This window comes from Balaenoptera ricei, chromosome 14, assembly GCF_028023285.1.
Source record: "Balaenoptera ricei isolate mBalRic1 chromosome 14, mBalRic1.hap2, whole genome shotgun sequence".
NCBI classification, from domain to species: Eukaryota; Metazoa; Chordata; class Mammalia; order Artiodactyla; family Balaenopteridae; genus Balaenoptera; species Balaenoptera ricei.
The window spans coordinates 35,783,863-35,806,824 of NC_082652.1; the positions used below are offsets into that span (position 1 = coordinate 35,783,863).

A 22,962-nucleotide genomic window follows, 5' to 3' on the forward strand; every position below is an offset into this window, starting at 1 on the left:
ACAAGTTTATACCAAGCTTATAATTAAAGCTTATAATTTAAAATGTAGCATAGCTAAAATTTTGAAATATATTTAAGAATAGTTGAGAGAAAGCAAAGGGTGATTTCCCCTAACAGAAGTGAAGGACTACAAAATTTTGAGAAACAACCATCTTGTTCCACAAAGGATGCCCAGGAGCCACCTCTGATACAGATCTGCTGGCTTGGAGGAGCCTTCGTAGAGAACATTTTCGAGTTACAAGAAATTTAGAAACTGATTTTGAGAGATGTCAGCCAACCTTTTAAAAATTTCACTCATGTTCAAATGGCTTAAGCGATACAGGTGTAAATCAGAGATATCACATGGTTGCTTACTTTCTATGTGAAGCAAGCCATGCTATACTTTAATATAGCTTCTTGATAATGACTTGCTTATTTGCACCTGAAAAATTTTGCTTGATCTAAGAACTTAAATGAACTGGTATACCATTGGGATGGATAGGGTTTAAATGACAAGCTGGTTCATCTTATATATGTAATCAAAATTAATTCTTTCTTAAGATTCATTTTTTAAAACATTTTTTAAAACCTCCAAAGTGAGTTAAATTGTTGAAAAAAATCAAATTGAACTCTTTTTCCAAATATTTTGAAGTAATTAAATCATAGAATGTTGGAGCAGGAAAATACCCTGGTCAATTAAGACATTCAGTTCAATTCCATCCATTTATAGATGAGTCAAGTGAGGCCCAGAGATGCGAAGTGAACTGCCTCACATCACAGTTTGTTAGTAGCTGACCTTGAACTACTGGGGCCAGCTCAAGACTCTTTTCATCATACTTTGTTATTGTCCCTAAGTAAAGCTAACCAAAGCCACGGTAGAGAGTCACAGAGGTTAGCTGAAGGACCCTGGGAGGTCAGTTCATCTTCCTCATTTTTATAGTTAAGACATCTATGACAGTCAGGATTAGAACCCAGTTCTACTGTCCCTCAAAATCAAACTTTCTGTACAGTGCTCTCACTGAAAGAAGCAAGCTGCTACATCATCACTTCCATTGTTTTTCACTTGTTGGAAAAATCTGTATCAATACAAATGGTTACCAATATAACTACTACTCTTATTTTTATCTTTCATAGCTGTCCCAGTTAAATCAGAGTTGGCAGTTGAAATTTTGGAGAAAGGCCAGGTCCGGTTTTGGATGCAGGCTGAGAAGCTGTCTGGCAACGCCAAAGTCAACTACATATTTAATGACAAGGAAATTTTTGAAGGGCCGGTAGGTTTTACACTTTTTAGATTTCTAAACATATCATTGTAGAATGTGCTGGGAAACCTCTATTAGAATGCAGATAAGTTGTTACGAAAACCACTGGACGTGGGGTGAGGGGGTTTAAATCATTTCACATGTGAAAAGTGTGGAAGAAAATATAGATTGATTATATCATATTATCCAAAACTAGGATACTTTTGAGAATGAAAGAAGATGCTAATAATAATTTTTCCAGGATAACAGTCATCAACCAAAACTGTCTCAGGCAAATCAGGAAGTTGGTCACCTATGAAAAACACTGAAGGCAGAGGGGCCAGCGCCCTTGCCTGAACACAGATACTCACATCAGAGACTCCAGTGGCGTCTTGGTTTTTCATATGGAAGAATTGTTCTAATGGCTCAGAAAAAAATGTAAAAAAAAATCTCATTGCTTTTCTGATTAAAAATGCAATTCATCCTTATTGTAAAAAATTTAAAGACTCAGAAAAGACAAACCACAAATTCTTACAACTTTTTGATATACATATTAATATATACTTTTGGTCTTTTTCTATACTTCTTTGTGTGTATGTCAACTTGTATATTATTTACATAGGTGATTATGTATATCATATTTACTATTTCTTTGCTTTTAATGTAAACATAGTTTCTATAGATAGAGTTACAACATCTGCACTTTATCTGTCCTCCCCAGACATCAGTAGAGCCAGCATCAGGCTTGTGCCTGGTGGTACTGAAGAACTTGGGTTTAGGGGTCCTGTCTCATACCTGTCTTCTCATGGGTGTAAATGGGAGACTAAAAAGATGGGGGAGAGGTGTGGTTTGTGGCCATGATTAACAACCTATTCCCCTTTCCTCAAAATGTGTTTTTTAAATATTTGAGGATTCATTAGTTAGAGGGAGAATGAGTAACATGAATAGCAGAAGAATACGCAGTGTATTACTTTTCAGCTCATGTAGTACCTGTGCAGAGCAGGAACAAGGCACACATGGGTCCACTGTGGTCCCTCTCCTCCCTGTTTTCAAAATGCTCTCATCGACTGTGGTGATCACCATCTGGCCAGTGGAGAGGAAGGAAGAGCCTTGTTGGTATCACTGCCACCACAGCCATTGAGGGAACACTCGTGCCCATGTGTGTAGAGGCGCTCCCCTTCATGTGTTCACACACGCATGTGGCGCATGCGCACACACACACACATACACACACACACACAGAACTTGAAGAGCAGTTTATTGTCATTGCAATTGGTTCTAATCATACTATTTCACTGGGTGGAAATTACTGTCTTAGGTCAGGTTCCCTAGGAGAGTCTGAAATAGAGTTTCTCCTTCAAGTGGTTTATGGGGGTTACTCTCAGGGGTAGGAGCGAGGGACACAAGCCAGGGTATGGGGCAAGCTAATCAAAAACGGGGTCTCTGTTGAAGACTGGCTCCCTGCCGGGGAAACTCCAGGGCATGAATTGCACCACAGAGTTGATCCCAGACCTGAGCCTTCATTCTGTGACATTTTATAGGAAAACTTCATTAGTTCAAATCTGTTATGGAATTGTGCTTGTAAGCCCAAGGACTAAGACTTATCTTTACATTGGAAAAAAAAAGTTGCTTAAGGAAGATGATAAAATAAGCACAGTCTAGCAGGGCAATTTCTGTTCATTAAGAGCAAATGGGCTTCCAATGCTTTAGAAGCATTTTTATCCACATATTAATTCAGCAGATGTTTATTAATTGGCTGCTATATTCCATGCATGTGCTACATACCAGGGGTATAGCAATGATTGAGACAAACACTTCTCTCACGTTGCTTATTGCTGTTGCATTATTCAGTTAGTTGAAAATAATGTAATCTGGAAAGAAAAATGGGAATCTAAAAACAACTTTTCGATAACATTTTGTGATTTGGGGTAACAAAAGTTTATGTTTAAAAAACTAAATGTCAGACTTTTAGTAATCAGTTCTGGTCAACGTCATATATTCCACATAATAGTTTCCTTTTTCTGGGTACAAGATTTTGAAACTTTGCTCACTTAAAAAAATGTGAACAAGAAACTATTAAATTATGATACTTTGGAGTTTGTGTGTTTATTTTATATGGCTTATTGTCATCCTATCTATCTCACTTATTTCTCTCTTTTACTTTTCACATTGAAGAAATATAAGATGCATATTGACCAAAGCACTGGTATAATTGAAATGTTTATGGAAAAGCTGCAGTATGAGGATGAGGGCACGTATACTTTCCAGATTCAAGATGGAAGAGCGACTGGCCATTCTACTCTTGTTCTCATTGGAGATGGTAAGGGTTCTGTGAAACAGTATCTGGAAGATTTTGCTACTCCTTTCAATGCAAATACGCCATCGCACGAAAGTGACCATGTGGGAGGAAGTAAAAATTATTTCTTGATTAGATTCCAATGTTCAAAGTGCAATTTGCAATTAATACTTTCCATAGTATTTCATTTCATAGAATTGAAAGTTAATTTAAAAGGACACCAAAGTTATCACTGGCCCACAGGCAAGACTGCACTTAAATTATCTCATATATAAACAAGTATTTATAACTAAAATTCTCCAGTAAAGGATATTGCAATACAACCAAGACAGTATTATGTCTCAGAAACAAACTATGATACTATCTTATAATGTGCACCTACTTTAAATTACTTAAATGAAGAAGATAAATATGCAAGAGTAGAGTATGCCAAATCTAATGGATGATTATCCGTTAGAACTAGGTTGTATGGCAGCTGTCATAAGCCAGTGTGGAAATCACCAAGATTTAAAATGTGCTATTTGGGCTTCCCTGGTGGCGCAGTGGTTGAGAGTCTGCCTGCTAATGCAGGGGACACGGGTTCGAGCCCCGGTCTGGGAAGATCCCACATGCCGCGGAGCAACTGGGCCCGTGAGCCACAACTACTGAGCCTGCGCGTCTGGAGCCTGTGCCCCGCAACGGGAGGGGCCGCGATAGTGAGAGGCCCACGCACCGCAGTGAAGAGTGGCCCCCGCTTGCCGCAACTAGAGAAAGCCCTCGCATGAAACGAAGACCCAACACAGCTAAAAATAAATAAATAAATAAAAATAAATTTTAAAAAAAATGTGGTATTTAAATAAAGCAACGGAAAGGCTGGCCAGTTCTCTACATTTGCAATAGCCAAAGCTATTTCACTATTTCCTGACTTCATGACCTTGAACAAGTTTCTTAACCTTTCTAAGCCTTTTTCTTCATCTATGAATACTGAAAACAAATAGGGTGGTCATGGTGTATGAGTGTTATAACAACGAATATAAATCACTTAGCACAGTGACTGGCATGTACATTTATACCACTCAACTCAATTTCATATTTCCTTGTTTTTCAATTTTCAGTTTATAAAAAGCTCCAGAAAGAAGCTGAACTCCAGCGTCAAGAATGGATCAGGAAACAAGGTAAACATAGGCAGTGAATAAGGAGAAAAGCTTCAATTTCTTGAACAAAATATTCCAAGATTATTTCCATAACAAATTAAATGAATATTATTGCTTATGTTAATAATGCCCTGGTTAATAAAAATAATTGAAAAAATATTTATTATTAAATATGTATCCATTTAAAATATTTAAAAACTAAATCTTGAATTTTTAAAACTTCACTTTAGATGTAAATCACCTTAGAATTTAAGAATGAGCTTGGATTTTTGCATTCATGATTAATATTGCTGGTTGCTGATATCATTAAAATTTTATAGGTCCACATTTCACTGAGTATTTGAGCTGGGAAGTGACTGGTGAATGTAATGTACTATTGAAATGCAAGGTAAGAAGTAGATAAATTTCTAATAATTTGATACAAGGGAAATAAAGATAAAATAGAATGTGAGAAGAAAAGGAAGATCAACTTTTTATCTCCTCCGTTTAGACCAAAATGATAAGTGACGTGCCTTTACTGTTGAATGTTACTGTTGGTTGGTAAGAAATATTTAAAATAAAACAACATAAAAATATGGGAAGTCAAGATGATAGTTTTTATTCATTACTCACGCCCTAGTTAATAAGGACAGACTCTCCTTTTTTTTTTCATTAAGACCACTTTTTTAGAGCAGTTTTATGTTCACAGCAAAATTGAAGGGAAGGTACAGAGATTTCCCATATACCCCTGTCCCTATATACAAATTGCCTCGCTCATTATCAACATTCCCATCAAAGTGGTACATTTGTTACAATTGATGAACCTACATGGACACATCATTACCCAAAATCCATAGTTTACATTAGGGTGCACTCTTGGAGTTGTACATTCCATGAGTTTGGACAAACGTGTAAAAACATGTATCCATCCTTATAGTATCATGCAGAGTATTTTCACTGCCCTAAAAAGCCTCTGTGCTCTGCCTGCTCGTCCCTCACTAACCCCCCCCCGACCAGCTCTTTTTCAATTATTAATCTCAGAAGAATCTCACATCATCTTCGTTGCATTCTAAGTGGTAGATCTATTCCAGAATCATTCCAGCCACACTGTGTTTCTATGGAAGTTTGGTAATTTTTTTAATCTAAATTGTGTGACTGGCACAACAGTACCTTCGAGTCTTGGGCAGCTCTGCTGCTGGTTCTGAAAACCCTGTGCTCCCTTGAGGGGAGAGGTTTGGTAAAGAGTTTGCAGCTCACAACCAATTATGTTATTAGGCCTTTGAAACATTTAGGAAAAAAAAGTTCCACATCACATTCTAAATTATCATGTACCTTAGTGTATGGTGTTCAGCTGCGTGAGTCATCAAACGTTTTTGGATAAGAACTGCTGGATGAGGTTGGAGTGTGAAGGTTGTGATGGTGGACGGTGACTCCAAAGCAGATGCACAGATTTGGCGTTTCGCACGTAGTTGTCATTATAAAAGCCAGAACGCAGATACTCCCATCTCTGCTGGATCTGATAAATTCAAAGAAACAGCGGTCTACCAGAAATGTATAGGAAAAATCAATGCTGGATTTTAGCCTCTTAGGAAATGGCAGAGCTTCTTGAAAAACACTTTCTCAGGCAGCAGCTAAAACCCGCACCGCCTCTCTCTCCTCCTGACTGTCCACGGCTGCGTGCCCCTACTTACTTTTTCCTCACACTACCCACCCCAGAAACCATCCCTTCCTCAGGGGCCCCCACATCCGTGCGTCCTTCTTTCTGTGCTTCCTATTGCACTAGGCTTCTGGGAGGTGAACTCTGCAGCCCTATTCTGATGGTTTTCCTCAAGAGAATCAGCCCCTTACCCAGATCATGACCAACCACGGGAGCCTAGAAGTAGGTTCTGAATATTCATTCATTATGTATTCATGACTTCGAATGGCCTTCTTCTTTCAGCTTCTCTGACACAATCCTTTTTCAAGGCCCAACTCAGTCGTCTCCTCTGTAAGGCCTCCCCCTTCTCAGTCTGGGTAAAATGAACCTTCCTCTGTCCTCCCACAGTACTTTGTTTCATTATTATAGCAATTTATGTACATTTAGTAATTTACATAATGCATTAGAGTTAATGGAGTATGTGCAGCCAAACATTCAGACTCTGAGACTACCATGGGCCCCACTTGGAACTAGTCTACTCAAAAGAATATGGACAAGAACCCCAGCTGGCCTACAAGGCCATGCTGGGCACTGCTGTCCTGCAGGAGTCCACATCAGGAATCACTCCCTTCACCACCCACAGGTGACAGCTCAGGTGCAAGGAGACAAGGTCCACTTTGGGCAGGTGCAGGAAACGCCATGGCTTTAAAAAAATCCCTCATGCCCCAAGGGGCCAATACTTCTTGTAACAACACCCCAAGCAGAGCTTCCAGGTTCCCCGCAGGGACCATGTCCGAATAACAAGAGTATATTCAGGGAAGCCCAAAGCCAAGGAGTCCATTTCTAGTCCCGCCCAGTCCAGTGGTAGCTTTCCCATCTGCGGGGCATGTTTATCATAAGCAATGTTGCCTAGTAACACAGTTACAACGCAGGAACCAGTTTACAGGATTATAAAGAACGTTTGTGTGTTCTGGTTTCACTGCAGTTACCAGTGTTGGTTCTTATGTTAATGTATTAGCTGAGATTTTTTTTTTCTTTTTTGAAACTTACATTTCCTTGTCTTTAATGAGATCAAACATTTTCTTCATCTGTTTGTTCTGTAATTATATTTCCTCTTTGGGAAATCATACATACATTTGTCCAGTTATGTAGTGGGGTCTTTGAGATTGTTTTCTTGATTTGTATGAAGTCTTTACTTTTTCATATAATTTTAATTACACAAGAAATACATGAATATACTCTTCTTCATAGAAAGTTCAAGCATTGTAGATAAAGCTTAAAATCCCTTTAGTCATATGAAGTCATTTTGCCCATTTGAAATTTATGATACGATGTGTGGATATTGAATCTAAATGAGTTTCCTAAAAATTGCTAAGCAATTAATTTATTAAACCATACTTGATGGATGCTAACTGAACTGACTGTGTTAATCATTTCACAGTATATGCATATGTCAAATCGTTGTGTTGTATACCCTAAACTTATACAATATTGTATCAGTTATATCTCAATAAAACTGGAAACTTTTTTTTTTTGGAAAATTTTTTAATTAAATAATTTTAAACATATTTCCTTTCCACATTTATTTACAAAGTTTCATTTACCTTTTTAAAAATATTTAGCCATAGATTGGGGCTTACTCATTCTGATACTTTGATAAAGTCATTTGTTTTTGTGACACAGACTATATTTTAATCTGATGGGATTTATCTTCCTTTGGTTTTCACATTTTTATTTTTACTTCAGTCTGTATGTTAGTATGTATGTGTCTATGTTTTCTTGTCCACCAGGTGATTTTAAAGACAAATTTTTTTCTGCTGGAAATAAAGATGCTATTGATTTAGGTTTATTCTTTTGTATCCATTTTATTTTAAACTCTTTATCAGTTAAAATAGCTTTCAATTGATTCCTCTAGAAATCTATGCTTTTTCTTATATCCAATGCTACATTGAGAATTATTTAGTTTCATAAGAGTAGCATTCCTTTATTTCAAGAAGTATAACTACAGTTTTTCTTCTAGGTGGCAAATATTAAGAAGGAGACTCTTATTGTGTGGTATAAAGATGAAAGGGAGATATCAGTGGATGAAAAGCATGACTTTAAGGACGGTATATGTACCCTCCTTATAACAGAGGTAGGTGACTATAAATATAAAATGTAATGTATTAGTTCTGTACCCTACATTCTTCCAAAATACAGAGACTAGATTATGTGTTCCTTTGCCCCGGGCAAAGATCCCTGCCCTGATGTCACCCAAAAAGCAACCTGTAAGGACACAAAGGCTTCTCTCACCTTGTGATATGCAAGGATTTGTCAGATATCCAAACAATGTTGGCTGGACACCACAATTCTTGCCTCTCTGAGCTAGTTTTTTTCATAGATGGGTGAGTGGCAGGACAGTTAAGTGGATCTTTCTTTGTTTGCTCTTAAGCCTCATGATAACTTGTTCCCTAAAGGTACAGAGACAATCATAGTATTCACTTAAGTATAGATTTTTATCTACTTTTTGTCTAAAAGAGCATGCCTTTCAAATACATATGCTCATCAGTTTTTAACATGAAGGCAGAGTAAAAGATAAGGACTTTAAGCCTCAAATCAATTGTAGCCTTAGAGGAAGAAAACTCAGGACTGCTAGCTGGTCAGGTTATGATGGATAGTTCACCTGTGAACTGTTCATTGCTCACATGGCTAGATGCTTGTTCAGTGTGTTTTGATGTCAGTTCTATAAATCTCAGGGCCTGAAAAATGCAAACACCATATTCTAAGGCTACAATAAGTTGTAATGTGGTGTATCTATTCCCCCCTTAGTTTTCAAAGAAAGATGCTGGGATTTATGAAGTTATCCTGAAAGACGACAGAGGAAAAGACAAGAGCAGATTGAAGCTTGTGGATGAAGGTCAGTCCACCCACAGCTGGGGTCCATTCTGTGTGTTCTGTATACAGGTGACCAGAATTCTGAGTGAGGCTGAGGTGAATGATTGAAGTCATGCTGATCTTTTGCCCACAGATTTTGTTTTAATTGCCATTCCAGCTGAGAGAACTACTGTTTTATTAAAAAATACTTCACGTTTAGTCTTCCTTGAAATCAGAAGTATAGTTTTGATCCTCAGAGAATTTATAGTCCGCAATCCATGAGAGGTCTGTTTTCAATATAAATCATCATTTTTATTTCAACCCTATGAAAAATGTTCCAGGATCAAAAACTACCATGAAAGCATGTCTCAAAAGAGTCCACTCTCTAAAAGGTGGCAAGAAAGATTATATATGAAACTCGAAGCCTCTCAGTTAATAGCAGAGCAAGAAAGCAACTTCCATTTTCCAGAGACTACTGAGGACAATTATATCATGATAACGAAAACCTACATGGGATGTCCACATTTCCAGTTTTGTTCCTGAACAAGATCTTTAACAACGTTGCTAACGAACAGCAGAAGTATGCCTTTGATTTCCCTTCCTACTCCTGGTGGAGGCAGGACTAAATGTGTTTATTGGCTGAGAAATACCAGGGGACCTAGATGGTTATTCATCATGAATTGATGATACAGATAAGAACACTTCCTCTAATGTAAATGAAGCCTTCCTGGGACTTAGGAAGATGAGAATCCTAAAACCAAGAAGCTTCCTGGAGATCTCATTGTGGCTCTTTCTCTAGAATGTAAACATGGTGACAGTTACAAAGAATTCAAGGGGGCAAAAATATCAAAATAAGAGCAGGAATCTTTTGAAACGATAAAAATTAAGTTCTTTGTTACCAATTGGTCAATAAATTCACCTTGTGACAGGATGTTTTTGAGAGCACGTGTGACTAACAGTTTGAGATTTGACTTGACATTGAGCATTTCTATGCTAAAACTTTGTGAATCTCTATCCACAGCCTTTGAAGAACTGATGACTGAAGTATGTAAAACAATAGGTAAGTTCTCACAGGGCAATGCTTCATTCGTCTCCAGGATGGGCTTACAGGTGTTTGAAATAATGTGTTTTCTTCTTGCAGCTTTGTCTGCAACAGACCTGAAGGTCCAGAGCACAGCTGAGGGCATCCGGCTGTACTCTTTTGTTACTTACTACGTGCATGATCTGAAAGTTAACTGGTCCCACAAGTAAGTAAATAACAACATAAATGCTGTGTAGAAATTCTTTCTCCACTCAGGGGAAGGACTGGGAAAAACAACAACCCTCTGTTCCTCTCAGGTAAGCCGTCTTCTTACTTCTCGGGTCTGATGTTGATGAGTGTAGGACAGAAGCACCAGGCCATCCCTTTAGTGTGAGGTTAGCACTCTCCCTCAGCACGTACATGGTGAGGCCAGCGATGGCTTAAAGCCTCTGTCTTTGTGATCTGGGACGTATCATAATTCGTAGACGCCTCAGTAACGTGACCTCCGCCTCCATACAGTCATGCTTTGCCAGATTCTTATTCCATCTTTCTACACACTCCTAGACCACGCTGTGCTCTGGAACAAAACTGAGGCAGCATTGCACCAGATTTCCTGTTGTATGAATTAATGGCCAATAAGCCTGATCTAGAGCAGTGCCCGAGTTTATCATCGTTGTTGTTCATAGCAGTTGGCATAGTGGGTATTAGCATGTTTCCTTGGAAGGCTTTGGAGATCTCAAGATGACTTTGGGAATGTGTATTTGAACTGGATTGAGCCTGAAGATCTGTTCTAATCCCAGGCTTCCTTTGCACAGTTATAGAGGAATTTCACTCAAGTTTTCCTTGGGGATTCCAAGAGCTAAGATAGGTTTCTTAGTCAAACCAGGTCTCCCACTTACACTAGCATCAGGGTCCTTGATCTCGGTGCTTCCTTGAAATTTCCTGAGCTGAAAGAGGACAGCAGGCTGCCAAAGAAATCTGGTGGGGTACATATACCTTTAGTCCACTCTTGGGATGCAGCAGATGCTAATTCCCAAAGTCCTTATGAATCTCACTGAGGAGAAGGTCACCGTGGCATCCCTGGGAGGATACGGACAACAATGTTTATTTAGATCTTCCCTTCAGTGGACATTTACAATACGCTGGGCACTGCTCCAAGCCCTTTAGATGTGTGAATTCATTTAATATTCAAACTCTACGAGGTAGGTTCTTCTCACTTCAGTGACTAGGAAGCTCAGACTCAGGGAGGTGACTTGCCTGAGGTCACACAGCTATGTGACAGGTGGAGGGCTGAGCCCAGGCAGCCTGCCTCCAGAGCCCCCGCCCCATCACGGCACTACCCGTGGGTTCAAGTTGCGTTAAAAATCTAGACTGAACATTTAAGCAGAGCTGGGTCCCACAAAACAGTCATTTGTGTTTCCTCTAAAATGACTTCACTGTTTTAGAATAGTATTTTATTACGTTTATTATCATTACTATTAATTTCCTGAGTTCTTTAAAAAAAAAAAATGAGAACAAGTGAAATTCCACTTTGAATGCTTGGAGTTTCATTCCTTTGTTCTATTTCTTTCAGAATACATTTTAGGAAAGTAATTATAAGTTAAAATAGATCAAATTCTAGGAAATTCCTCCGTGACATCTAGGACATTCTAATATATCCATTTGAAGAATGAGATGATAAATTAATTGAATCATCAATCAAAAGGCTTTACATCATCTCTAAAAGAATACATGTTCAAAAAAATTAGAACATTGGGTTTTGAGGAAACTGCTACCAGAGTAGCAAGACATAAACTTTGTTTGGTCTAGTCAGCTAAATGAGTGTGTTGTGTGCACACACATGTGTGCCTGTAAAAGGTTCAGGAACCAAGGACTGGTTGTCTTCCCTGTCTTTATGAAAGTATGTGGTGTGATGAGGAAAAAAACCTTGAAATGGGTTTGGATCTTGACTTTGCTCCTGTCTTCCCTTGGATCTTAGACAAGTCATCTAATTTTCTGAATCCCAGGTTTCTCTCGTATAAAATAGAAGCAATAATACCTGTTCTAGCTCATAACACTGATGGACCCAATGAGAGAATGAATGGCATTTTGTAAACCGTGAAGTGCTTTACAAACTTAAGGTACTATTATGCATATTAGCTAGAGATTAAAGAACTCAGACAGACTTACCATTAGCAAAGCTGAGAACTATCTGTCTTTCTAACTCTCTAAGACATATACTATATTGCTCAGGCTAACGTCTATGTGTACAGATGGGTTCCTTTACCCTACATTTTATGGCATTTTAATTTTAATATCTTTTAAAGAATGTAGTATATAAGAAAAATGCTGAATATTTATTTGAAGTCTGAAATTTTTTTGGTGGAGATTTTTTGGTTTTTATTTTTTTAAGTTCATTTTGTTTATTATAACCACAAACATAATACATGTTTTAGAAAATATATTTAATATCATATTACAAATTAGAAAGAGTTTATACTATGGTATCATCCATGGTTTTCCTAGCCATAGTATGAACATTTTGGGGTACTTCCTTCCGGTCTTTTCTCTATGCATAATTGTTACCATAATAAAGTAGTTTTGTATACTGCTTTTTTTTTTCTTACTTCCTCACGTTTGCAAACTCTTCATAGAGTTTATTTTAACGTCACTGAGAGTACACTACCTCTGCCTTCCTCTTACTTCATCTGTAACAGTAGCATTTCTAGACTGTCAGATGAAAGGGTTCTATTTGCTTTTATTCTCTTGTAAAGAATACAATGCATGGGTATGCTCGTGACCTACTATAGAATATGGGGAAACTCACATCCAGGGTCAGAGAAAGTGCCTCATTCATTCTGACAGCAACTCTGCTTTTCATTTATTCTTGGCCGTACTACTGAGTGCACATTTACGTTTGTTTTAAATAGCTTTGTAACAGTGTGTGTCAATAGATGTCAGCCACAGATGAACCTCTTTAGGTCTGTTTTTAACTAGTCTGTAAAATCCCATTTATAGCCACGGACCATCTGCATGAAATATGCAGTAATATAATATGGACTTTGGCCTTCTCACTTTAAAGATTCCTTTAGTCCTACAAATAAACCTGAGCGGAAACAAAGATAATTAATACCCCTGAGAAGTATTGATGCTACAATCTGGGCCCCAGACTGCTGTTGGGAGTGAAATGTGCAGACTGCCAGACCCCCACCCCAGGCCTTGGAATCCACACTCTGTGATTCAGGGCCCATAATTTCTCTGAAGCAGAAGAACATATGCCGATCCCATGTTATTTCAAAGTCTGTACAACTTTATGGTAAGACCTTCAGTAAGAAGAGACAAAGTAAAGATAAGCTCTGGATGAAAGCCAACGATTACGATGTTTTCTTTTGATAAAAACAGCGGGGCTGCTATTAAGTACACAGACAGAGTTAAGAGCGGGGTCACCACGAAGCAGATCTGGCTGCAGATCAACGAGCCCACTCCGAACGACAAAGGGAAATACGTGATGGAGCTCTTTGATGGCAAAACTGGACACCAGAAGACACTGGATCTTTCTGGAGAAGGTAAACGGATATTCTGCAGGTTGGAACCTACTGTGGAGATGAGGGCATTTTAAAAAGAATGAAGTGTGATAAGAGGGCATTATGCTTGACTATTGGAAGATGATGAGAGATTTTAATAAAGCAGTTTAAATTCAGCCACGGTGGTAGAAGCAAAAATTCAATGAGTGGAGAATCAGTAAAAAGTAAAGTGGAGACAGTGAACGTGGAGAGAAAGCGCTGCTCTTCCAAGATGCTTACAGAGAAGGGCAGGTTGATTTACAATCAACTGAGCAGGAACAAACACTGAAAAAGGATCATTTTATGGTAACTGAAAAGCGAGTATGTTCATAGAGTCCAAGAAATCGGTTGATTTGGAAGGATTAGAGGTGTGAATGACGGAGAATGATTGATGTCTCAGGGTTCTGAAGAACAGAAGCTTGGAGTTGCGGGGCAGAGGTGAACGCAATGGCTTTGGGAAGGAGCAGGGATGCCTTTTCTTCAGAAACCAGAAGGGAGTAAATGTGAATAAGCAAAGATAAATATTGAGGGGAACAGAGGGAAGTTAGAAAAGTGGCCTCAGATTTCTCGGCCTTTTGGGAGAATGAGGGGCTCTGGAAAGAATAGGGACATGGAGAAGAAAGTAATGAAATGCAGAAGGCAGTTTTCCATCTAAGAACAAACAGGAAAGGTGATGCGCAGCTATTAATTAGAATTTTAAAAGTTAAAAAATGTACAATCACAAATAAAAAGTTAAAAACCCTGTGCCATTTCTCCCTCTTCTGGTACTTTGCTCATCTTACTCTTTCCTAAAGAAAGGTGTTTGTGTGAAGTTACCAAAGGAGACTGTGGGCTGACTTTTCCTCTACGGCTTCGTATATTAAAATGCAATGACTCTTCATGTTTTCATCCTCAGAGTAGATTCACAACTTAGAGAGCAGCCTTTCAACCCTGCCCCAGGTGGTTTTGGGCTGAGTACCCCTCCCCTCACCCCCACCCACCCTTTATGACTGGTAAGGCTCCCTGAAGGATCTCTGTGGGGATGAGCAGCTCCCCAGGGACTCGGTCCCCCGGCCACACTGTGCCCAAGTCACACCCTGCAGAGATGGTGATGGGGAATTGCTTCTGTGATGCACCTGACCCTTGGAGACACAATAGAAAAGGGAGACAAGAAGTGGGCAGATACGTTCAGAACTTATTTAAAATTTGCTTTTACTCTCTGCTCACCGAAGCTCATTTAACTACCCGGCTCTCAAATCCCCCTTAAGCAAAAGGCCCTGGATTGTCTGACCAACGTTGCCACTGGCACCAAACACACTGGCTCAGCCATGCCCATCTCCTTCTAGTGTGGCATGAGCAGGAAAAGCAGCCCTAAGTAGCCTGCCTTAGCCCAGCTGGTCTAGAGGCTTTAAGCCTGGCTTTACGCTTATTTTTCCCTTCTGTAAAGAAGAGAGCAAACTAGTATTATGGACATATTTTCTAGACATAAAATGTTGCGATTCCCAGACCACAGAGGAGCTTAAAGACCAGGTGAGAGAAATTTAAAAATGAAGCTTTTGGCCTGAAGTCTTCCAAGTGCCTTACTCGCAGGCTCAGAAAAAAATAATTACCTTAGAGCTCCATAGCTCTCATTTCCTTGTCTCCCTGTCTTATTTTTCGTCTCCTGCACAGTGTAGAAGCATCGCTTCAGGCCAGCACTGGCCCGCACTGTGATCCTAGTAACTCCTCGTGCCCTTTACCGCAAACGGACGGGCAGGACCACAGAACTGTCTGGCTAGGAGGCTGCGACGTGCGGGATGATTTAATGAGAGAAAAGCTTTTCTGATGCTCAGGATGCTTAATAGACAACCAAGCTTTTTTGGAAACAGACCTTTCTTCCCATTTCATCTTTGGCAGAGCAAATCTTTCCTCTTCTGTTTGGAGGGTTGAAGGCTTCTCACTGAATTGAGAGCTTCTAAAATCCACTATTTCATGCTTTCTGCCTAGAAAGTGTTTGCTTCTCTTGTTAAGCCCATCAAGTTGTAGAGGGACCGCTCGGGCGCAGCCTCATTCAAAGCCAGCTGAATTTTGTCTGGACCGCTTACACTGCCCTCAGGTTGTGAGCTTTAATAGACCCCTGTGTGTGGCCAGTTCTGGGTGAGAAAATTCTAACTTCTCTTTTTTGTCTCTTCAAGTGTACAAGGAAGCCTTTGATGAATTCCAGAGATTAAAGTAAGTCCCTCTTTCCCAGCGATGCCACGGGCACTCTTGTCTCTGACGCGTGCTGCTCCCCATTGGCTGTTAGAGGGTCTTTCATTTGGGCAAGCGCGGTCTGAGCAGCATTTCCTGCTGCTTTGTTGAGCAGCAAAAACATGAAATGCAGTTGAGGTTGGCTAATTTGAAGTAACACTAAAACAAAATCCTTCTTTGTTTGTGTGTTTGTTTGTTTCTCTCAACCACAGACAAGCTGCCATCGCGGAGAAAAGTAAGTAAACCCCTGCGTGTTTATTCCTGGTGTGGTTTCAAAATACAACTTTTGTTTTTCTGTTATGACTGCAGATGTAGGAGAGTGAAAGCGTTTTTTTTCCTTTTCTTTCATTTCTCTCTCTATATTTTAAATCTTAGGTGTTCTGCATGTGTTTTCATTTAGTCGCTTCAGTAAGAATGTCTGTGAAAAGAAGGTCTCAGGTTACACTGTGAGAATGGCACCCAGCCTTGACTTGAAAAATCTCTGGGCTGCAAATCACACAGTAGGATTTTAATCGCTTGCAGCAGGCGCCATGTGTCAGAAAAATGTATATATGATAAAGAGAAGAAAAAATAGGAAACTTTGTAGGTTTGGTATCAGGTAAATCGCTATAGCTGGTCCCCCAGCAAGTAGTCCCATTTTCCTGAGGGGCCGAATAAGGCTGAGTGACCCTGACCCAGCAGTCAAGCCTGTGTCCCTAAAAATGTGCTGACTCCTGACCTCTCTCAACCGTGCTTCACACAGAGATTTCTAGAACTCAGTCTACAGGATGCCGGGAGTCACAGACAAATCATCGTGGTAATTCAGGTTCTTTCTCAGTGTGGGAGCAGAACCTGAAAACCGTTGAGGGTTAAAGTTGTAGGGTTGGCCCTGAGCTGGGTGGAAGGGAACCAGGAGGAGGAGGAGTGAGAAGTAGAGTTGTCCGCCTGTCAGTGGCTCCTGGTCACTCAGAAGAGAACTTTTCACCTTTGACCTGCAAGGCCTTCCTCCCTCCTTCCTCCCTCCTGCTCCTGCCTGGGGCTTGTGAGGCCGAGGCCAGCACCAGGCGCAACGGGACAGTGTCAGAGCCGGAGCCGGAGCCAGGCCTCGCCCGTTCTTGAACTCTCTTGTGGACAAGGAGCCTGACCCTCCCTCTGGTTCATGAGCTCCTTCCAGAGGTCTCTGGACCACAGCAGCTTAGAGCCGGAAGAGACCTGAGAGCCCTTCTAGCTCCATGTTCTTAAACATTTGCATAGAACGCTTAATTCAAAGAAAAGCTTCCCAGTATATAAAATAGGTAAGAGCTGAATTATCTTTGGTGAAGTCAGGATGAATCCCGTGGATGCCGTGGAGCAGAGTTTAGAAGCTTCATGTCCATGGGTTTAATGCAAGTCCCCCGCCCCACCGATGGGGAGACTGAGGTCCACACAGTGACGTGACTCACCTAATACCACACAGCAGGTGGTGCAGGGGGCCAGGTGATGGGTTGGGCCCACAAGTGGTGTAAGGGCAACGGGGTCAGCAGGAGAAGGCAGTTAAGACTCACTCAAAGATTTGGCCTGACTTACTGGACAAGGGATTGTATTGATAGAAATAAGGATGTAGAGTCACACATTCATTGAAGTAGGCTGAAAACGAGAGGGTGGTGGCTACTGCGTTAGTGTTGACTGAATGACAGAAAGGCGTCCTTCCCTGGGGCTGAGGCAGTCACACCCACAGCACAAGGCTTGCGGGGGATGGGGGGTGGGTGTCAGCCCTGGATTTCAGCACCCTTCCCGTCCCCTGTCCCCTCAGCCATAGACAGGAGCTCTGCAGAGCATCTCAAGAACTCCCGGGAGATGAGGAAGGGGAACTCTCTAGGGAAGGCCCCAAGGAAAGCCCACATCTTCTCCAGCCTCCAGATCTCCCTGGCACACAGCCTCCGGTTATGTAACCTTTTCGAATGAGAGAGAAGCCCATGAAAGAGGCCAAGATCTGCTCTGCCTCCAGGAGAGCCAGGGCTGAGAATAGCCGGGAAAGTTACAGAGCAGATCTCGATACAACAAAGTGACCTCAAGTTGATATTTCAGGTACAGATAGAGGCACCCGTGTGTGAAGAAGATGAACATTCAGAATTACTGGATCATTTTCTTATTTTGCATATTGAAAGCAGGTATAAAATAACTGCAAGGAGAGGGAAACTACACAGGAAAATGAGTTCCGCTGGGTGGCTTTGTGCGTGTGATTGCTGGCGCTCATCGTTTCAGTGATTAACCAGAAATGCCTGTGCTTGCAGATCGCGCCCGGATAGTGGGAGGCCTCCCCGATGTGGTCACCGTCCAGGAGGGCAAGGTAAGCATGGAGCACTCCTGTCCCCAATTCTTCCGCGCTACGAAGGGCTTCCAGCGCCCCGTACTTTGTTCCTTCTTTTAACATGCATCCTACCACCTTCATCGTATGCCACGGCTGCTTACGCCTGACTTCAGAATAGCCACATACAAGGTTCAAAATGCAGTCAGTTTTCCACTCATCTGAATGTTGTGTAGGTCAAGCATCAGGATGCACGTTTGTCTGATGTGGGTATATGTAGACCTCTTAGTCTCTTTCCAGAAGTGATTTCCCTTTAACATCAGGAGAAGCAGAAAATGTTCAGTCATAATTATGTGACGAACGTAATTGAAGAAGCAACCTCTCACACTAGTAGAAAATGGGCTGACCTAGGAGATTCCTCACCTTTGGAGGGAAACGTGCTGCTCTGTGAATTTCTACAGGCCCCTTCTCAGCTGAAAACTGATTTATTTCCATTTGGTTTTAAACTGGTATTTCTTGGATCCATAAGAATCTCTCTGAAGAGCAGTGAACGTAATTTCTAACCTGGATTCACTTTCTTCATCCCTGTGTTTCATTAAAACAAATTTACTATGCCAGTCACAGGAGGAGGGGTGTTTGTAGTGGAACAACATCTTTTCCCACCTCCAAAGGGCAATGAAGACGTATGATGGGTGATTGGGACTATGATGACGAACAGGGCACATCTAAGGCTTTAATGAGAGGTCAGTTCATTCAGCTATGTTTCTTCGTGCCTGGAAAATAGGACCACAGTTGACTTTAAGCTCAACTGCTGCAGGGTTGCTTTTGTTTTGAAACTCTCTTTTCCATTTTCTTCACCTAATGAGGTTCAAAATATTCAACTCACTGGGTGGTAGTGAGAATTAAGAGAGAGAATGTATGTGAAAGCATTCCGTGATCTATAACTCAAATATATAGTATAGGTAATAGTTTTCCTGGACACCCAAGGTGCATGGGAGTTTTGTTTAGTTTTGATAAAAGTTTTAATATGCATGAAATCACAGTTTCCCAGAACATATACGTGGTCTGCTTGGATAAGTTTAATGTCAATAGTTTGACTCATATTTTTCTTGCTGAAATGTGTTTGCAGAATAATTCAGTAAGAAGTGCTAATTAATCATGGGAAGAAAACAAATTTCTTAATATCTACCCAATTCTAAATGATACTCTTACAGAAGAGGTAACAAGTGATCATATAAGGTCCTTCTAGATAGAAGGCTGTCCTTTTCCCTGTATATGGTGAGCCCTAGCTCTTTTCCTTATAATTTCTGGACTTCGGTAAGAAAAAAAATGCAAGAATGGAATTTAAAATGTGAAGTAAATTTAACGTCTTTGGTCATCAGGAAAATGCAAATTAAAACCACAATGAGGGCTTCCCTGGTGGCGCAGTGGTTGAGAATCTGCCTGCCAATGCAGGGGACACGGGTTCGAGCCCTGGTCTGGGAAGATCCCACATGCCACGGAGCAACTGGGCCCGTGAGCCACAATTACTGAGCCTGCGCGTCTGGAGCCTGTGCTCGGCAACAAGAGAGGCCGCGATGGTGAGAGGCCCGCGCACCGCGATGAAGAGTGGTCCCCACTTGCCGCAACTAGAGAAAGCCCTCGCACAGAAACGAAGACTCAACACAGTCACAAATAAATAAATAAAAAAATAAAAGAACGTGAATTTCTAAAAAAAAAAAAAAAAAAAAAAAAAAACCACAATGAAATATCACGACACACCTATCAGAATTGCTAAAATAAAAAGACAGTGACAACAACAAATGCTGGTGAAGATGCAGAGAGACTGCATCAGTCCTACATTGCTGGTGGAAATGTAGACCAAAATTATACAGCTACTTGGGAAAACAGTTTGGCAGTTTCTTTAAAAAAAATGAAATATACATTTACCATATGACCCAGCAATTGTACTCCTGGGCATTTATCTCAGAGAAATTAAAACTTATGTTCACATAAAAATCTGTACACAAATGTTCATAGCAGCTTTATTCATAATAGCCCCACACTGGAAACAGCCCAGATGACCCTAACAGGTATATACATACCATGGCACACTTCTCAGCAATAGAAAGGGACAAACTATTGATACCTGCAATAACTGGGATGAATCTGCAAGGAATTATGCTCAGTGTAAAAGGCACTCTCAAAACGTTACATTACTGTATGATGCTATTTATATAATGCTTTGGAAGTTATAAAGTTTTAGAAATGGAAAACAGATTAGTGGTTGCCAGGAGTTAGGAACAGCTTGGGAGGGAGAAGCAGGAGGGATCCTTGTGGGGATGGAAAGGTTCTGTATCTTGACCGAGGTTGTGGATACACGAACCTAGACAGGTGATAGAATTGAATACAACTAAACACACACAAATACAAGAAAAACTGGGGAAATCTGTTATATCAATGTCAGTGTACTGGTTGTGATATACTATAGTTTTGTAAAATGTTACTATTGGGGGAAACCGGGTAAAGAACATACAGAATCTATTATTTCTTATACTGTATATGAATCTATGATTATCTAAAAAATATTTCAACAAAAAAGTGAAGTTAAATTATAGGCCTAAACATTGATCTTTTAAAATAAGAGGGTTTCAGCACAGATGGTAATATAATAAAATATTAGGAACTAGGAATACATTCTGGCAGAGCACCTCTGCAACTGCAAAAGCTCAAGTGGGTTTGGGGGGAGAAATAAAATGAGGAAGATGGGATATGAAAATGAGGCACATTATCTGAAGCAGCTGTTAAGATTCTGCTGCTGGGCCCGGTGACACAAACGAAATGCAAAAGCAAGCAGGTGGAGATCATGGCAACGAGGAGATTTCTCTACTGAGACAGAGTCCAAAATGCCACATTAGAGCAAAAAAGCATCTGTGTGTTTATGGGAACTGGAAGCAAATGCCTTTGTGGGGCTTTGATGATAAATGTTCCTAAAGCCAGAAAGCCAAGGCCCCGAAGAAACCTACTCAGGTGTGATTTCAAACTGTAACTCACACAGGTGCACACAGCCTGGCCCGGGAGGTTTAGGTTTATCCTCCATCTGGTCAGGCCGGCCCCCAGAAGGACGCTTCAAATTGGATCGTTAATCTGATACATCTCCTCCCCTCTCATGAAATCTGTTTTCCAGGTGCTTAACCTCACCTGCACAGTGTGGGGCAACCCGACTCCGGAGGTCTCCTGGCTGAGGAACGAGAAGCTCTTGTCCTCGGACGAGCACTGCAACCTCAGGTTTGAGGCCGGCAAGACCGCCTACTTCACCATCAGCGGGGTCAGAACGTCCGACTCGGGCAAGTATGGGCTGGTCGTGAAGAACTCGTACGGCTCGGAGATCAGCGACTTCACTGTCAGCGTGTTCATCCCGGAGGAGGAGCCCGCGAAGGGCGACAAGAAGGCCAAGTGACCGGAGGGCGAGGGGGCCGAGGGGGGCGAGCCACACCGCACTGCCTCGGGCTACGTGTGTGCGAAGGGTTCGAGCTGAGCGCAAGGAAGTCTCCGTGCTTCCTACTCCCTATTTTTGTGCTGGCTTTGGGGGTCGGGGGGATTGTCAAATCTTTATTCATATAAGGAAGCACCGACTAACGACATTGTAATCGTTTTTCTTTACCTACAAATTGTGTTAAGAAAATAACATTGGTAGCGCAAATATGAGGAAACAGTTTTAAGGCAAAGACCCGGATAAAGTCAGAGGGACGTTGAATGGGGGTGGGAGAAACGTGCTGTGGAGCCGTTTGGGCTCGGCCAGCCTTTCAGCAGTCAGTTCTCCTGGTTCGCAGTGAGGCGGCAGCGTCCAGTCAGACAAGACAAGCTGTTAAGTCAACCAGTCTGTGTCGTGTGTTGTAGCAAGAGCCGTGTGTGCGTTCTGTGGGCGGCCTGGTGATTTGGAAGCTCTCGGTCCTAATAAACAGTTCACACCCCTCTGCTCCCCCGTCAGTGCTTCTCTCCTTCTTACTGGTTTGGCTGCCCAGCTGGGTGGCCTCCGCTGGGTGACCTTTCTGGCCTCTTCTTGTAACACGTCTTCTGAATTTTAAATTCCTTTTGGTTAAAGCAGTGCCTTCACAACACAATCACATAAGGCATCCCAGGTCGGTTGAAGTTCAGAGGTGTGAACTTGCTCCGTCACTGTACATCTGGTAGCTCACCAGGCGATCCGTCAGGTCTCTTCCATTGTTAAGATACCCGGAGTCACCGAATGTAATGTGACAACAAAGGATAATAAGATGGCGTGGGGCGTCTAGCACCAGAATTGGCGACTAAGGCCGCAGCTGAGAATAAAGGGCACTAAAGGATGGTCACTGTAAGTTCAGAGAACTGCCAGCTCTGGGGCCTGCCCCTTGCGGCAGCGTTTTCTGCTTGAGGGAATTTGGGCCTCCCCACCCCTACCCCTAACTCCCAGCCACCACACACACACACACACACACACACACACACACACACAACACAGGAGGAAAAGAGTAACTGTGAAAGCCACCCCTGCCTTCGTCCTGTCAAGGGTCAGGGATGGGACGACAGACTCCCTCACACAGTTTGGAGGGGCACCTACACACCCTCTCCTTTGCAAAGATCAGGACTGCAACTTGCCTTTCACCTGACTGTAGCCCCCACTATCGCCCTGACGCTGACCACCGGCAGGAGCGAGCTGCTGCCCTCCCACGGTCAGACACGGCAGGCGGATGAGTTTCCCAGGGTCCCGTGGACCCTGCAGAAAGTGCCGACCTGAGCAGGCTGACCTTCTCCTCCCAGGACGAGTGGACCCAGAAGGAAAGCGGACGCCCA

The 22,962-nt window shown here is 41.6% G+C and overlaps 1 protein-coding gene across 1 annotated transcript in view; it reads left to right on the top strand.

Annotated features, from left to right (window-relative positions):
- MYOM1 (myomesin 1) overlaps positions 1-22,119 on the top strand; it is a 137,908-nt gene extending 115,789 nt beyond the window's left edge. The window contains exons 25-37 of the mRNA XM_059895709.1: positions 1,113-1,249; positions 3,392-3,536; positions 4,607-4,666; positions 4,966-5,033; positions 8,281-8,394; positions 9,069-9,156; positions 10,135-10,173; positions 10,255-10,360; positions 13,516-13,679; positions 15,830-15,866; positions 16,097-16,119; positions 18,137-18,192; positions 21,317-22,119. Of these exons, the coding sequence (XP_059751692.1) occupies positions 1,113-1,249; positions 3,392-3,536; positions 4,607-4,666; positions 4,966-5,033; positions 8,281-8,394; positions 9,069-9,156; positions 10,135-10,173; positions 10,255-10,360; positions 13,516-13,679; positions 15,830-15,866; positions 16,097-16,119; positions 18,137-18,192; positions 21,317-21,589 (1,310 nt within the window). The 3' untranslated portion in view covers positions 21,590-22,119. The remainder of the gene's footprint in view (positions 1-1,112; positions 1,250-3,391; positions 3,537-4,606; positions 4,667-4,965; positions 5,034-8,280; positions 8,395-9,068; positions 9,157-10,134; positions 10,174-10,254; positions 10,361-13,515; positions 13,680-15,829; positions 15,867-16,096; positions 16,120-18,136; positions 18,193-21,316) is intronic.
- Positions 22,120-22,962: the final 843 nt, after the last annotated feature.